This window comes from Oncorhynchus mykiss, chromosome 9, assembly GCF_013265735.2.
Source record: "Oncorhynchus mykiss isolate Arlee chromosome 9, USDA_OmykA_1.1, whole genome shotgun sequence".
NCBI lineage: Eukaryota > Metazoa > Chordata > Actinopteri > Salmoniformes > Salmonidae > Oncorhynchus > Oncorhynchus mykiss.
This window is the reverse complement of record NC_048573.1, coordinates 44,590,509-44,608,775: the sequence shown is the minus strand read 5'-3', so window position 1 is coordinate 44,608,775 and position 18,267 is coordinate 44,590,509. Positions and strand designations below refer to the sequence as shown.

Sequence of the window (18,267 nt, the reverse complement as noted above, 5' to 3'; positions counted from 1 at the left end):
TCCACTCCCGAGAGGCAGCCAGTCACACCACACTTAGTCCTCAACCAGTGTTTTCACCCACATTCCTCGTTCTAAGCCAAGTAATAAACTCAGCGAAAAAAGAAACGTCCTCTCACTGCCAACTGAGTTAATTTTCAGCAAACTTAACTTAGCAAATATTTGTATGAACATAACAAGATTCAACAACTGAGACATAAACTGAACAAGTTCCACAGACATGTGACTAACAGAAATTTAATAATGTGTCCCTGAACAAAGAGGGGGTCAAAATCAAAAGTAACAGTCAGTATCTGGTGTGGCCACCAGCTGCATTAAGTACTGCAGTACATCTCCTCCTCATGGACTGCACCAGATTTGCCAGTTCTTGCTGTGAGATGTTACCCCACTCTTCCACCAAGGCACCTGCAAGTTCCTGGACATTTCTGGAGGGATTGGCCCTAGCCCTCACCCTCCGATCCAACAGGTCCCAGACGTGCTCAAATGGGATTGAGATCCAGGCTCTTTGCTGGCCATGGCAGAACACTAGCATTCCTGTCTTGCAGGAAATCATGCACAGAACGAGCAGTATGGCTGGTGGCATTGTCATGCTGGAGGATCATGTCAGGATGAGCCTGTTGGAAGGGTACCACATGAGTGAGGAGGATGTCTTCCCTGTAACGCACAGCGTTGAGATTGCCTGCAATGACAACAAGCTCAGTCCGATGATGCTGTGACACACCGCCCCAGACCATGACGGACCCTCCACCTCCAAATCGATCCCGCTCCAGAGTACAAGCCTCTGTGTAATGGTCATTCCTTTGACGATAAACACGGATCCGACCATCACCCCTGGTGAGACAAAACCGCGACTCGTCATTGAAGAGCACTTCTTGTCAGTCCTTTCTGGTCCAGAGACGGTGAGTTTGTGCCCATAGGCGATGTTGTTGCCGGTGATATCTGGTGAGAACCTGCCTTACAACAGGCCTACAAGCCCTCTGTCCAATTTCTCTCAGCCTATTAAGGCAGGTGTGAGCACTGATGGAGGGATTGTGCGTTCCTGGTGTAACTCAGGCAGTTGTTGTTGCCATCCTGTACCTGTCCCGCAGGTTTGATGTTCTGATGTACCGACCCAGTGCAGGTGTTGTTACATGTGGTCTGCCACTGCGAGGACGATCAGCTGTCCGTCCTGTCTCCCTGTGGCGCTATCTTAGGCGTCTCACAGTACGGACATTGCAATTTATTGCCCTGGCCACATCTGCAGTCCTCATTCCTCCTTACAGCATGCCTAAGGCACGCTCACGCAGATGAGCAGGGACCTTGGGCATCTTTCTTTTGGTGTTTTTCAGAGTCAGTAGAAAGGCCTCTTTAGTGTCCTAAGTTTTCAGAACTGTGACATTAATTGCCTACAGTCTGTAAGCTGTTAGTGTCTTAACGACCATTCCACAGGTGCATGTTCATTAACTGTTTATGGTTCATTGAACAAGCATGGGAAACAGTGTTTAAACCCTTTACAATGAAGATCTGTGACGTTAATTGGATTTTTACAAATTATCTTTGAAGGACAGCGTCCTGAAAAAGGGTCGTTACTTTTTTTGCTGAGTTTATTACACAAAAACAAAGATGTTGACCCAAAGTGGGTAATCAGACAAGCATTTATAATGAACAACTGATCAAAACAGTGGTTGTGGTGCATGTGCGGTACCATCAGTTTGAATTGCCTAACATGAATCCCATAGTACATGGCTATCTACCTAATCTCGGCAACCAGAACCAACTGAGTCAAGTCTGTCACAAGAGTCCGCAATCTACCCGACTCAACATGAACTGGCTACTGTCTGACTGTGCCAGATGATCAAAAACACATTACTTGTGTAACTGTTAACCCTACCTAAAGGCAGAACACAGATCAGTTTGGCTGTGGTATTAAGGAGAACTGTGCTGCTTGCAGCCATTAGAGGGCAGTAGACCCACAGAATAGCTCTGTCCCAGATTCCAAAGGCTCAATAGCCAGGCTTGGAAATTGACTGGAGAAAGACTTGTCGCTGTGCAGCCTTTTTCAAACCTCTCCTCAGGGACCCCTCACCCCCATGTTTACAACTATTCTATCATTCACCTGGTTCAACTGGTCAACTAATCATCAAGCCCTTTTTCAAACCTCTCCTCAGGGACCCCCAGCCGTTCCATGTTAACAACTATTCTATCATTCACCTGGTTCAACTGGTCAACTAATCATCAAGCCCTTGACTACTTGAATCATGTGGGCTAATTCAGAGCTACAACAAAATTGTGAAACGTTTTGGGGGTCCCCGAGGGAAGGTTTGAAAAACCTCAAAGACTTCCTTGCCTCCTCTCCTTTCCTCCTTTCCTTATCAAGAGGATATTATTTTAAACTAAACTATTGGGACAAAGAGGTATCAAGTGGTATCTCAAACAAACTCTGTCACCTCTTTGGAAAATATTCATGATTCAATCAATCTATGGATCAAATGCCCATAGTCGTGAATAGGGTTAAGCTTATGGGAGTTTTTCAAAGTGGCTTTGGGACATTTGGAATAGCCACAGAAGACTTGAAGTTAGGTGTGCTGCTGACTGTGTGAAAGCAGGTCGGCACACGAACAACACACAATACACACTCCGACATTCACAATGCCAAAAAACTAGCACTTTCCTACAGCTCTCAGCCAAAAGGTGAATCCTGCCAATAAGTTGGAAGATGGAACATGAGTGGAAGGATAATGAATATGGGGGACGGTTGAAGGATGGGCGAAGCATTAAGGATAGAGGATGTAGAAGGAGTGGAAAATAGAGAATGGTGAACTCCTAACAGAACTAGAGTCTTGGGCCTGGTCCAATCAAGTTTGAGTTGGTACACCAGTCCAAATGAGAGCTGAGAGAGAGGAGGAGAGAGAGAGAAAGAGAGAGAGAGAGAGAGAGAGAGAGGAAGGGAAGATTGCTGCTAGAGTTGGCACCATAATTGAGTGGGAGTCTAAACAGCCAAACACTTTGACCCAATAAGGCAAACGAGCTGGACAGAGCGCTCTGCTCTGCTATGAGCAACTTTATTTTGTGCTGGGTGTTCCAAGTGCTGCTTTGCTAACTCAGCCATCTCATAACAGTTCATAACAGTCATAACAGTTTATAACAGTCATAACAGTTCATAACAGTCATAACAGTTCATAACAGTCATAACAGGCGATGAAGGGACAAAATGGAGTGACAGTGAAAGCTGACATCAGTCAGAGTGATATTCAGGCCTGGCCGGGTACGTCAGTCCATCTCAGTGCCCTACTGACTCGTTCTGACTCACAACTCAACCACAGCCAGCCACAAGCTGCTCCCAATGCTTCCTCACCATGCTAATCATATGCTGTGGTGGTTTAAGCATCTGCTTTCTCAACACACACAGCCACACACCCATACACACACATAAGTATGAGCTCACATTGACACGTACAAAACACCCACAAACGCATACACACACTGACACACTCAAACAAACACACGTAAACTCACTGACCTTTGTACGTGAGATTTTTCTTGGACTAGCCAGAGAAGAGACATATTGAAGCCAGTGGATCTCCACCAGCCCAGCCCTCTCTGCGTACATGCTGACATAGGATCTTCTTTCCCAAACCTAGCCCCTACCATTTCAAACACACACCTTATCCGGTAACAGCCTCCACGGACATCATAAACAGCCCTTACCAGGTGAGTCCATTCTATGTGGAATGTAAACAGACACATATGCGTCAGAGAGCGGTGGAGCTTTTCACTGGAACTCACATTTCATTGAAATACTGTGGAGTTCCATTCATTCCTATGGAGGACTGCTCCTACTGGGTAGTGCCAATATGGCCGACCGGTGGCTTCAAGGCCTCTCAACCACTGCTCTAGACGAGTAGAGGAAAGAAAAGTATGGCTCTGTTGAGTTCGTATAGCTTGATACCCCTTCAGAAAAAGAACAAGCTGAGATCAAATATAATTACTGTACACCTTCTTGCTAGATGTGTTATCGGGGACATTTTCAATTTCATTTTTATGACGTGCATCCCATGAAAAGACCGGTAGCCGACCGGTAGCCTTCACGTGTGTAGCTTGTCGTTTATGTTGGCCAATCAAAGCGGCAAAGAGGTTCAATGTGTGAGAGTTCACTAATGCAATGTAAGAAGGAATAAAATGACGGAATGAAAAGTTCCTGCTCCAGTCAAGAAAGGTAATATTGTATAGGATGATGATAAATAATATTGTGAGCTAGTCTTGGCTGTAGCCGAGCTACTGCAGCAATAGGGTGACAGCCTCTCCTGCTTTCACAGCAGTGCTCAGGTTAAAAACGTAAGTAAAACAAAAAATACATGTATATCGAATATCCGGATATCAAACAAAAATGTATGACAAGTATTTCAAACCCCCCGTCCATAGTTTCTTCTGGAATGATTATATGATTAGTATACAGGCCATCTATTGTTTGGTAATACTCTCTCCGACTGATACAGAAAGAAACAAACCCTTTATTGTACAGTAACTACAACAAAGTTATGGCTGGAATTCGTTATAAGGTCAGACTATATTTAAAGCATTTTGCATTTAGCCTACTACTGGTTGTTTTGAGGACATTCTAGATTAAATAGGCTATTACATGACTCATGATTGTCTGAGTTTTAAACTGCAGCTACACTCTTGGCCATGCAAGACCTTAATGGAACTTCCTTGTTCTAGGTTAGATGAAAGAAATAGGAAGCACATTGGCAAAAAAATATCCATCAAGGATATTGATGATTGAAGCAAGACAACGTCAGGTGTCGTGACTGAGTAGTCAGGGCTCGATATTAGTGCTTGTCCTCTTGTCTGGTACAAGTTTTTTTTATTTTTAAGAAGAATACACAAAAATCACAATACGAAAGCATTACTCCGATCAGAACTGTATCAGAGAGGCCAACATTGGAATAACATTAATATCTATTTTTCATGTGCATAAATAAAGAAGCCTACATGTTAAAGTGTAGATGATATGCCTACATCCTCAAGCCCAAACCGATGCTGATATGAGGGAGGCGGCAGAAAATGTAACCGAGCTTTAATGAGAATTGAACTATATAAATATAAGCTAAATGGCAGTCATGTTTGACAAATATAACGAAGGAGGGTTGACATGAATGTCGAAAGGCTTGAAGCTGTTGACATTCTCGAGGCACGGTCAGTTCAGATCAAATGGTCACAGGACTGGCGAGTGAAGGACAGGGCCTGTTGCGCACCGCACATCAACCTTGAGTCTGAGCGTGGGCGGTCAGCATTTTGAAACTATTTAACCATCAACTTAATTCTTTAAAAACCTGGCCATTTTTGTCATTTTATGAAGCATGTTACATTGTACATTGTAGCCTAGCCTAGCCGAAATACCACCATAGAAATGTTGAGGGAATTATTTTATAAACACTTAATATTCCATTGAAACCAGCATTTTTCTCATGTTCTATTGGTTTTCAAATGTAAAAAATGGTATTGTCCAGCAGCCTAAAGGCATAATCCTAGTCATGTAGGTGACACTGCTTGTTGATGCATCTTTAGATCTCCCCTCTTCATTTCGAATGGAAAATGTCATCTCTGTCACATGAAACCACGCTTTTGAGAAAGTGTTTTCCCGCTAATTGTATTTTGGAACATTCCCTGTAGCTTACAGCCATGTGCACATTGTTGACCTTATAATATGAAGAAATACGACTTCATCAACATTTTAAGCTAAACTGTCTGATCTGTTGCATCAGACTCATTGCTTTAAAAAATATATATATATAATGTGTAAGGGTCGTATGAATTTGGAATTTGGCATCCCACAACATTCCCAGAGTCTGTCTTGAACGATCAAAATATTTCTTTAGCATTCCGTGGGATGATGGGACAACTTTCATTTTTTGAGGGAACTATTTTATAAAGACATAAAATGTATTTGGCTGTAATTGTAATGTTGCAATATTTGATAGGCTACCAAGGGTAGCCAACCCACCTCCAGGAGAGCCTTAAAGGCGCAGTGATGTATTTTGAGACAGGGTTGAAAATGAAAAGAAGCCAATAGGCAGAGTGTCTGATTCTCTCTGGTAAAAAAAAGATAGTAATGAATTTTATTTTGTAAAGTTGTTCCTTGGCCCTGTAAAACAACACGTGACAATAAAACATCATTTTTGTATATATTATATATATATATGTCATGTATTGTCATGTTGTGTCTTTCTGTCCTTTCCTTTCACCCTGTCTCCCTCTGCTGGTCGTACTAGGTTACCGTTTCTGTCCCTCTTTCCCCCAGCTGTTCCTTGTCTTCTCTGACTACCTCATTCACCCCTTTTCCCACCTGTTCCCTTTTTCCCTCTGATTAGGTCCCTATATCTCTCTCTGTTTCTGCTCCTGTCTTTGTCGGATTCTTGTTTGTGTGTCTCATGCCTGAACCAGACTATCATCGTGTTTGCTGCAACCTTGTCCTGTCCTGTCGGAATCTACCTGTCCATCTGAGCCCACGTGTGTTCATCATTAAAGAAACTCTGTTTGTTAATTCGCTTTTGGGTCCTCATTCACGCACCTGACAGAAGAATCCGACCAAGAATGGACCCAGCGACTTCGGATCCTCTCCACTCAGCCGTCGAGATCCAGGGAGCGATGCTAGGCAGACACGAGCAGGAATTGTCTGCTGCTCGACATGCCGTTGAGACCCTGGCCACCCAAGTCTCCAACCTCACAGAACAGGTTCACCATCTCCGCCTCGATCCACCGGCCACTTCCAGGGCTTTCGAATCTCCGGAGCCCAGAATCAATAACCCCCCGTGTTACTCTGGGGAGCCCACTGAATGCCGCTCGTTCCTCACCCAGTGTGATATTGTGTTTTCTCTCCAGCCCAACACTTACGCCAGGAGCACTGCTCGTGTCGCCTACGTCATATCTCTCCTTACTGGACGGGCTCGTGAGTGGGGCACGGCAATCTGGGAGGCAAGGGCTGAGTGTACTAACCAGTATCAGGACTTTAAGGAGGAGATGATACGGGTTTTTGATCGATCTGTTTTTGGGGAGGAGGCTTCCAGGGCCCTGTCTTCCCTATGTCAAGGCAATCGATCCATAACAGACTACTCTATTGAGTTTCGCACTCTTGCTGCCTCCAGTGGCTGGAACGAGCCGGCTTTGCTCGCTCGTCTTCTGGAGGGTCTCCGCGCAGAGGTAAAGGATGAGATTCTCTCCCGGGAGGTTCCTTCCAGCGTGGATTCCTTGATTGAACTCGCTATTCGCATTGAGCGACGGGTTGATCTTCGTCACCGAGCTCGTGGAAAGGAGCTCGCGTTCTCCGTTGCCCCCCTCTCCGCATCACTACCATCTTCCTCTGCCGGCTCGGGAGCTGAGCCTATGCAGCTGGGAGGTATCCGCATCTCGACTAAGGAGAGGGAACGGAGAATCACCAACCGCCTCTGTCTCTATTGCGGTTCTGCTGGTCATTTTGTCACTTCATGTCCAGTAAAAGCCAGAGCTCATCAGTAAGCGGAGGGCTACTGGTGAGCGCTACTACTCCTGTCTCTCCTTCAAGATCCTGCACTACCTTGTCGGTCCATCTACGCTGGACCGGTTCGTCAGCTTCCTGCAGTGCCTTAATAGACTCTGGGGCGGAGGGCTGTTTTATGGACGAGACCTGGGCTCGGGAACATGACATTCCTCTCAGACAGTTAAGGGAGTCCACGGCCTTGTTCGCCCTGGATGGTAGTCCTCTCCCCAGGATTCAGCGTGAGACGCTACCTTTAACCCTCACTGTTTCTGGTAATCATAGCGAAACCATTTCTTTTTTAATTTTTCGTTCACCTTTTACACCTGTTGTTTTGGGCCATCCCTGGCTAGTTTGTCATAATCCTTCCATTAATTGGTCTAGTAATTCTATCCTCTCCTGGAACGTCTCTTGTCATGTAAAATGTTTAATGTCTGCTATCCCTCCTGTTTCCTCTGTCTCTTCTTCACAGGAGGAGCCTGGTGATTTGACAGGGGTGCCGGAGGAATATCACGATCTGCGCACGGTGTTCAGTCGGTCCAGGGCCACCTCTCTTCCTCCACACCGGTCGTATGATTGTAGTATTGATCTCCTTCCGGGAACCACTCCCCCCCGGGGTAGACTATACTCTCTGTCGGCTCCCGAACGTAAGGCTCTCAAGGATTATTTGTCTGTAGCTCTTGACGCCGGTACCATAGTCCCCTCCTCCTCTCCCGCCGGAGCGGGGGTTTTTTTTGTCAAGAAGAAGGACGGGTCTCTGCGCCCCTGCATAGATTATCGAGGGCTGAATGACATAACAGTGAAGAATCGTTATCCGCTTCCTCTTATGTCTTCAGCCTTCGAGATCCTGCAGGGAGCCAGGTTTTTCACTAAGTTGGACCTTCGTAACGCTTACCATCTCGTGCGCATCAGGGAGGGGGACGAGTGGAAGACGGCGTTTAACACTCCGTTAGGGCACTTTGAATACCGGGTTCTTCCTTTCGGCCTCGCTAACGCTCCAGCTGTCTTTCAGGCATTAGTCAATGATGTCCTGAGAGACATGCTGAACATCTTTGTTTTCGTTTACCTTGACGATATCCTGATTTTTTCACCGTCACTCCAGATTCATGTTCAGCACGTTCGACGTGTCCTCCAGCGCCTTTTAGAGAATTGTCTTTTTGTGAAGGCTGAGAAGTGCACTTTTCATGCCTCCTCCGTCACATTTCTCGGTTCTGTTATTTCCGCTGAAGGCATTAAGATGGATCCCGCTAAGGTCCAAGCTGTCATTGATTGGCCCGCCCCTAAGTCACGCGTCGAGCTGCAGCGCTTTCTCGGCTTCGCGAACTTCTATCGTCGTTTCATCCGTAATTTCGGTCAGGTGGCAGCTCCTCTCACAGCCCTTACTTCTGTCAAGACGTGCTTTAAGTGGTCCGTTTCCGCCCAGGGAGCTTTTGATCTCCTCAAGAATCGTTTTACATCCGCTCCTATCCTTGTTACACCTGACGTCTCTAGACAGTTCGTTGTCGAGGTTGACGCGTCAGAGGTGGGCGTGGGAGCCATTCTTTCTCAGCGCTCCCTCTCTGACGACAAGGTCCACCCATGCGCGTATTTTTCTCATCGCCTGTCGCCGTCGGAACGTAACTATGATGTGGGAAACCGCGAACTGCTCGCCATCCGGTTAGCCCTAGGCGAATGGCGACAGTGGTTGGAGGGGGCGACCGTTCCTTTTGTCGTTTGGACTGACCATAGGAACCTTGAGTACATCCGTTCTGCCAAACGACTTAATGCGCGTCAGGCGCGTTGGGCGCTGTTTTTCGCTCGTTTCGAGTTCGTGATTTCTTATCGTCCGGGCTCTAAGAACACCAAGCCTGATGCTTTATCTCGTCTCTTCAGTTCTTCAGTAGCCTCCACTGACCCCGAGGGGATTCTCCCTGAGGGGCGTGTTGTCGGGTTGACTGTCTGGGGAATTGAGAGGCAGGTAAAGCAAGCGCTCACTCACACTCCGTCGCCGCGCGCTTGTCCTAGGAACCTGCTTTTCGTTCCCGTTCCTACTCGTCTGGCCGTTCTTCAGTGGGCTCACTCTGCCAAGTTAGCCGGCCACCCTGGCGTTCGGGGTACGCTTGCTTCCATTCGCCAGCGTTTTTGGTGGCCCACCCGGGAGCATGACACGCGTCGTTTCGTGGCTGCTTGTTCGGTCTGCGCGCAGACTAAGTCCGGTAACTCCCCTCCTGCCGGCCGTCTCAGGCCGCTTCCCATTCCCTCTCGACCGTGGTCTCACATCGCCTTAGATTTTGTCACCGGACTGCCTTCGTCAGCGGGGAAGACTGTTATTCTTACGGTTGTCGATAGGTTCTCTAAGGCGGCTCATTTCATTCCCCTTGCTAAGCTTCCTTCTGCTAAAGAGACGGCACAAATCATCATCGAGAATGTTTTCAGAATTCATGGCCTTCCGTCAGACGTCGTTTCGGACAGAGGTCCGCAATTCACGTCTCAATTTTGGAGGGAGTTTTGCCGTTTGATTGGGGCTTCCGTCAGTCTCTCTTCCGGCTTTCACCCCCAGTCTAACGGTCAAGCAGAACGGGCCAATCAGACTATTGGTCGCATCTTACGCAGTCTTTCTTTTCGCAACCCTGCGTCTTGGTCAGAACAGCTCCCCTGGGCAGAATACGCCCACAACTCGCTTCCTTCGTCTGCGACCGGGCTATCTCCTTTTCAGAGTAGCCTCGGGTACCAGCCTCCGCTGTTCTCATCTCAGTTCGCCGAGTCCAGCGTCCCCTCCGCTCAGGCTTTTGTCCAACGTTGCGAGCGCACCTGGAAGAGGGTCAGGTCTGCACTTTGCCGTTATAGGACGCAGACTGTGAGGGCTGCTAATAAGCGTAGAACTAAGAGTCCTAGATATTGTCGCGGTCAGAGAGTTTGGCTCTCCACTCAGAACCTTCCCCTTAAGACGGCTTCTCGCAAGTTGACCCCGCGGTTCATTGGTCCGTTCCGTATTTCTCGGGTCATTAATCCTGTCGCAGTTCGACTTCTTCTTCCGCGATACCTTCGTCGTGTCCACCCGGTCTTCCATGTCTCCTGTATCAAGCCCGTTCTTCGCGCCCCCGCTCGTCTTCCCCCCCCCCCCATCCTTGTCGAGGGCGCACCCATCTACAGGGTCCGTAGGATTTTGGACATGCGTCCTCGGGGCCGTGGTCACCAGTACCTCGTAGATTGGGAGGGGTACGGTCCTGAGGAGAGGAGTTGGGTTCCCTCTCGGGACGTGCTGGACCGTGCGCTGATCGAGGATTTCCTCCGTTGCCGCCAGGTTTCCTCCTCGAGTGCGCCAGGAGGCGCTCGGTGAGTGGGGGGGTACTGTCATGTATTGTCATGTTGTGTCTTTCTGTCCTTTCCTTTCACCCTGTCTCCCTCTGCTGGTCGTACTAGGTTACCGTTTCTGTCCCTCTTTCCCCCAGCTGTTCCTTGTCTTCTCTGACTACCTCATTCACCCCTTTTCCCACCTGTTCCCTTTTTCCCTCTGATTAGGTCCCTATATCTCTCTCTGTTTCTGCTCCTGTCTTTGTCGGATTCTTGTTTGTGTGTCTCATGCCTGAACCAGACTATCATCGTGTTTGCTGCAACCTTGTCCTGTCCTGTCGGAATCTACCTGTCCATCTGAGCCCACGTGTGTTCATCATTAAAGAAACTCTGTTTGTTAATTCGCTTTTGGGTCCTCATTCACGCACCTGACATATATATATATATATATATATATATATACATTTTTTTTATAGTGTTACAGACCTTTTTTGGGGGGAGGGACAAGTAAAAAATCTGTCCTGCTTGTGGACCTGAAAGCAGAGCTCAACTTGTCCAGTGGCTAAGCTAAGCTGTGTTGTGGCTCGTGGACAAAGCAATTCACTACAACAACAAAAAGCAGCTGCCAAATGAATTGCATTCTCCCATGTTTGAAAGTCACATTAAAAAGATATTAATGGAGTTTTGGCCCACAGATGGAAGGATCGCTGGAGCGGACGAGAGGAACGAGAGCTTTCACATTGCTCTACATTTTGTTTCTCGGGCTGAAAACATAGTAGGCCCTTTCTCCCCCTGCTTAAAACATGCAATCTCACCGTCAGTAAGAGTGCATTTTTAATGGTGTGCCTTTGAAATAGCTAAATTACTTGGGTTTAGTGAATGAGCTTAGCTGGGGAAACATGGGGTATCAGGACAATGCGGTCTGTCAGCCAGCAGACCCATGCTGTTGATACCACAATGTTATATTAAGACTCTATTAATGTTATATCAACCACTGGACTAAGGCATTGAGTGAAGAGAATAGAGAGGTCCACTACACAAAGCTGGTCCCCCAAAAAACAAAGCCGTTTTCTGTGACCAGAGACTACTATAATGGACAGAAATGGGCCAAAGCCTCCAAGGAGAAGATGACCGACATGGAGGCAGGGGATGAGAAAGTGGAAATGTAAAGGGGAGTCCTATACGTCACCATGTTAATGTCATTGCTGACTGCCGTTGTAGTGGAAAGAAATGGAGTATTTTCACTCTCGTCCTCCAATAGGAATAAAAGTGACACCAAGACAACATGTTGTTCTTCAGGCCCAGCGTACTGAATCTTGAGAGAATGGGGCCTGTGTTGCATTCCAATACACACACATACACGCAGAGCAAGAGAGCCAAGATCTGTGTTTTCCACTAGCGCCGGCTGTCGGCTGTACAGCTGGTTACACAATCATTTCCAGACGGGTATTTTTTCCACTTTAATTGGCTACTTTTTTTTACAATTCGCAAGTCGGAAAAAAGTCCATGAGCCCTCTCCCGCTAGAATGAATGATATGCATCTTCTAGCGATCTATCGATAGAACAGGTGCCTGTCAATCACAAAGTGAGTAATTACAGGGAAACTGCTGGTTTGACAGTCTGCTGCCTCCCGGTTCGTGTGTGTGTGTGTGTGTGTGTGTGTGTGTGTGTGTGTGTGTGTGTGTGTGTGTGTGTGTGTGTGTGTGTGTGTGTGTGTGTGTGTGTGTGTGTGTGTGTGTGTGTGTGTGTGTGTGTGTGTGTGTGTGTGTGTGTGCAGTCAAATGTCTTTTCACGGAGGGAGAGAGCATGATGCTCCTTCATCGTCTATGTGAGTCAATTTGTACATCGCATATAATGTGGTAATGATGAGTCGAAATCCACATAGTGTATTGTATCTAGCACATTCATTTATTGTCTTTCGCGTCTTTCATGTACACTCAAGTGATGGCGCATAGGCTAACTGTGCTTTGATTGACGAACAGAAAGCTTAACTAGTTTATAAAAGGTGTAGAACTGACTGAATAAAGTCAATCTCATATCTTTGCCATTCATAAATCTTACAATGTAGTTAGTTATATGTCCATGGTATCACATCAGGATAATTAAACTAAAGAGCTTGTTTATATAGTGAACAAAAATATAAACGCAACATGCAACAATTTCAAAGATTTTACTGAGTTACAGTTCATAAATTTAAATAAATTCATTAGGCCCTAATCTATGGATTTCACATGACTGGGCAAGGGCACAGCCATGGGTGGGCCTGGGAGGGCATAGGCCCACCCACTGGGGAGCCAGGTTTGCTAATCAGAATGAGTTTCCTCACAAAAGGGCTTTATTATAAGCAGAAATGCTCCTCAGCATCCCCACCGACCCACCCCACCCCCTCATACCGTCCTGCAGGTGAAGAAGCCGGCTGTTGAGGCCCTGGGCTGGTGTGATTACATGTGGCCTTTTATTGTCCCCAGTACAAGGTGTAATGATCATGCTGTTTAATCAGCTTCTTGATATGCCACACCTGGATTATCTTGGCAAATGAGAGTTGTTCACTAACATGGATGTAAACTCATTTCTGTACAAAAATTGAGAGAAATACTTTTTTTTGTGAGTATGACACATTTCTGGAATCTTTTATTCCAGCTAATAAAACATGAGACCAACAATTCACATATTATGTTTATATTTCAGTATATTTTTGATATGAGTGTAGTAGCCGACCGAATCGCATCTGCAAGAGATCCGTTCGCGTGGCTCCCTAATTTGCATACCGGTAGACTTTTTGGCGATTATCTGCAGATAAATTGTGAATCCTCCTCACTGCAGCCATAATAGGTAGGCTAGTGGAGCGATAGCCTCACTCTGGTCCAAAATATGATAAAATAAAACAGACTGAATTGTTATAAAAGATAATGATACTTACTAAGATAATGGTATTTTCAAAGATATTGATCTAGGTCTAGTGATTTAATAAAAGTGTTGAGAATGGAGAGGTCAACTGCTGCTTTCTGTGTAGCAAAGCCCATGTTTAAAACCTGCTTCATTCTTCAATCGTACCTGTATTGCAGTAGATGAGAAAATTCCTCTTAAAAAATAAATCTTGAAGCCTGTGAAAGTCAGCAGACTCTTACAAGATAATTTAAGAAGAAATCTGTGGGTCAGCGGTTAAACAAGTGTTTTTTTTTATAAATGACATACTGCAATTCAAAGAGAGTGTTCACTGAATTAACTGATGTCGTTCTGTCTCTCCTCTTATCACTTATGGACCCAGAACTTAATTGAGCATCTGTTCTGTTTATTTGAGACACATATTTCCAGAAGAAGTGTCCATCAAAATTCAAAATGCACTTGCACATTTGAGCTACACAATATATACAAAAGTATGTCGACAACCCTTCAAATTAGTGAATTTGGCTATTTCAGTCACACCCGTTGTTGACAGGTGTATAAAATCAAGCACACAGTCATGCAATCTCCATAGACAAACACTGGCAGTAGAATGGCCTTACTGAAGAGCTCATTGACTTTCAACGTGGCACCGTCATAGGACGCCACCTTTCCAACAAGTCAGTTCGTAAAATGTCTGCCCTGCTACAGTTGCCCTGGTCAACTGTAAGTGCTGTTATTGTGAAGTGGAAACGTCAAGCAGCAACAACTGCTCAGCCGCGAAGTGGTAGGCCACACAAGTTCACAGAACAGGATGGCTGAAGCGCGTAGCGAGTAAAAATCGCCTGTCCTCGGTTGCAACACTCATTACCGAGTTCCAAACTGCCTCGGGAAGCAATGTCAGCACAATAACTGTTTGTCGGGAGCTTCATGAAATGGGTTTCCATGGCCCCTTAGTTCCAGTGAAGGGAAATCTTACTGCTACAACACAATGGCATTCTAGATGATTCTGTGCTTACAACTTTGTGGCAATAATTTGGGGAAGGCCATTTCCTGTTTCAGCATGACAATGCCCCCATGCACAAAGTGAGATCCATATAGAAATGGCTTGTCGAGATTGGTGTGGAAGTACTTGACTGGCCTGCAGAGCCCTGACCTCAACTCCATCGAACATCTTTGGGATGAATTGGAACGCAGACTGCAAGCCAGACCTAATAGCCTAACATCAGTGCCCGACCTCACTGCTTTTGTGGCTGAATGGAAGCAAGTCCCTGCAGCAATGTTCCAACATCTAGTGGAAAGCCTTCCCAGAAAAGTCTAGGCTGTTATAGCAGCAAAGGGGGGACCAATTCCACATTAAAAGCCCATGATTTTGGAATGAGGTGTTCGACGAGCAGGTGTCCACATACTTTTGGTCATGCAGTGTATATTTGTTGCAGGCGCACAGTAACAATTGAATAACATGAGAGAAAAGAAATTGTGTCCATCACACAGTTTGTTTGATTTGACATTTTCAAGATGTTGGTCTATTTACTTCAATTCTGTTTCAATAAAACACATCATTTAAAGAACAAACATACCTGTGGCAATTCATATCTTGCAGTAAAATACTTTTCTCTCAAGACAGGTTCAATGTTTTAAAAAAGGTTGCTTATCTTACTTAAATAGTCTTGATCATATAGGCTTAGGTCTAGACGATATCCCCCAAAACTAACAATACACTGAATTCATACATGTTCAGTGATTTTAATTGTAAACACAATACCACAACTTAATTTATCCAATCTAGGAGGTAAACTCAATAATGTATTTAATCACGTCTCTGCATATAAAGGATGGAATGTGACAGAGGCCACTAAAATAGCAAAAACAAATATTTAACCCGTCCTGGGGGATCCTGGCTGGCTACTTTTTCTATTTGGCTGGCTACTCCAAGTGCTTGTGTAAAACACTGCATGATCCCACTTATCCCAATGGGACATATTGCATTAACACTTTAAGAGGGTTAACTTGGTATTCCTAACACCTAACAATGAGGTTATTATAGTTGATTGACATGAGGAGACCGTACTTGACGCCTGTCCGGGAGGCCGGAACCCACAAGAAAATTGTATCTGTACTGCATCTATTTAAACTCAGATTCAACTTCAAAACTGGGTTGTGTTTTCATTGCATTGCTTCCAGTCCGCACGCATGCACAGAGCCATACAGACACGCACACTAACTTCCCTCTCACAGGTCCCCTCTTTCTCCCGTCCCTCCCATGACTTCCCGCCATCCTTTTGTCCATTCCTTGACTCTCCCAGGCTGACAAAATGCATTCCTGTTGGGCAAAGCAGGGCTGATAGTTAGCGCGACGAGGAGCTCACTGAAGGGGGCTCTACATCTTTTCACAGCACTCCTGGCGGTGCTTCAATGGCAGATTGTGTGTATGGAGAAGAGCATTGATCTTTTCACACACTCATTAATGGTCATTTTCAATTAGGCACTGGCCCATTAAAAGAGACCACTTTATAAGGAAAGACAGGGCCACTTCTTATGCTGCCTTTTCACATGGCCACCTTTGACGAAACTAGCCATTTCCTCCATAAGGGAACTAGGGATATGATTGAGAAATATAGAGGAGATGATCATGTCTTTCCAGGGAAATCATCTTAATGTCTTGTTAAGACATGCCTATTCCATGCTATTACGAGACCACGCCACACTAAAATGCCCGTACAGTTTTTTCTGTTCCTGGAAAATGGTATGGTTGGTGTGTTGTGAATTATGAATAGCTCACATGCTTATAATGAGGGAATTCATAGGAGCAAATGTCACCTTTCAGGGAAGAGGATAGTATCTGGTAGAGAATGTTAGCAAAAGCAGTGCTTACCTGCATTGATCATTCTATGGTCTTCAGAAGGCAAAAGCGGAAAGAGAAGACAAACGACACAAATCAAATCAAAGTGTATTGGTCACGAACACAGTTCAGCAGATGTTATAGATGGTGCAGCGAAATGTTTATGTTACCGGCTCATAACAATACAGTACAATGTCAAACAAGTACACCAATAATCTACATGAAAATTATAATAAACAACAAGACATTTTGAAATGTCGGAACGAATCCAAATAATAGTAGTCCAAATGCAATCTATACGTATCTATACCAGATGAATTTACAGCAGATATACTAAGAATGATATGTTCAGCAGTAGATATGCTAAGAATGATATGTTCAGCAGCAGATATACTAAGAATGATATGTTCAGCAGTAGATATACTAAGAATGATATGTTCAGCAGCAGATATACTAAGAATGATATGTTCAGCAGTAGAGATACTAAGAATGATATGTTCAGCAGCAGATATACTAAGAATGATATGTTCAGCAGCAGATATGCTAAGAATAATATGTTCAGCAGTAGATATACTAAGAATGATATGTTCAGCAGCAGATATACTAAGAATAATATGTTCAGCAGCAGATATACTAAGAATGATATGTCCAGCAGCAGATATGCTAAGAATAATATGTTCAGCAGTAGATATACCAAGAATGATATGTCCAGCCGTAAATAAACTAAGAATGATATGTTCAGCAGCAGATATACTAAGAATGATATGTTCAGCAGTAGATATACTAAGAATGATATGTTCAGCAGTAGATATACTAAGAATGATATGTTCAGCAGCAGATATACTAAGAATGATATTGTTCAGCAGCAGAGATAGTGGAGAGAACAAGAATAACAACACTGCCGATTTTGCAGGTTTTCCTACTTACAAAGCATGTAGAGGTCTGTCATTTTTATCATAGGTACACTTCAACTGTGAGAGACAGAATCTAAAAAATCCAAAAATCCAGAAAATCACATTGTATGATTTTTAAGTAATTAATTAGCATTTTATTGCATGACATAAGTATTTGATCACCTACCAACCAGTAAGAATTCCGGCTCTCACAGACCTGTTAGTTTTTCTTTAAGAAGGCCTCCTGTTCTCCACTCATTACCTGTGTTAACTGCACTTGTTTGAACTTGTTACCTGTATAAAAGACACCTGTCCACACACTCAATCAAACAGACTCCAACCTCTCCACAAAGGCCAAGACCAGAGAGCTGTGTAAGGACATCAGGAAAAAAATTGTAGACCTGCACAAGGCTGGGATGGGCTACAGGACAATAGGCAAGCAGCTTGGTGAGAAGGCAACAACTGTTGCCGCAATTATTAAAAAATGGAAGAAGTTCAAGATGACGGTCAATCACCCTCGGTCTGGGGCTCCATGCAAGATCTCACCTCGTGGGGCATCAATGATCATGAGGAAGGTGAGGGATCAGCCCAGAACTGCACGGCAGGACCTGGTCAATGACCTGAAGAGAGCTGGGACCACAGTCTCAAAGAAAACCATTAGTAACACACTACGCCGTCATGGATTAAAATCCTGCAGCGCACGCAATGTCCCCCTGCTCAAGCCAGCGCATGTCCAGGCCCGTCTGAAGTTTGCCAATGACCATCTGGATGATCCAGAGGAGGAATGGGAGAAGGTCATGTGGTCTGATGAGACAAAAATATAGCTTTTTGGTCTAAACTCCACTCGCCGTGTTTGGAGGAAGAAGAAGGATGAGTACAATCTCAAG

The 18,267-nt window shown here is 45.1% G+C and overlaps 1 protein-coding gene across 8 annotated transcripts in view; it reads right to left on the bottom strand.

The window, feature by feature from the left end:
• The window catches only part of agrn (agrin), a 279,791-nt gene that overhangs the window by 182,068 nt on the left and 79,456 nt on the right, over positions 1–18,267 (bottom strand). For 6 of the 8 annotated variants that reach the window (XM_036988106.1, XM_036988109.1, XM_036988110.1 and 3 more), the window contains exon 3: positions 16,521–16,541. The exons of the other annotated variants lie outside the window; for them this stretch is intronic. In XM_036988106.1, coding sequence (XP_036844001.1) covers positions 16,521–16,541 — 21 coding nt within the window. The remainder of the gene's footprint in view (positions 1–16,520; positions 16,542–18,267) is intronic. 8 annotated transcript variants of the gene reach the window in all.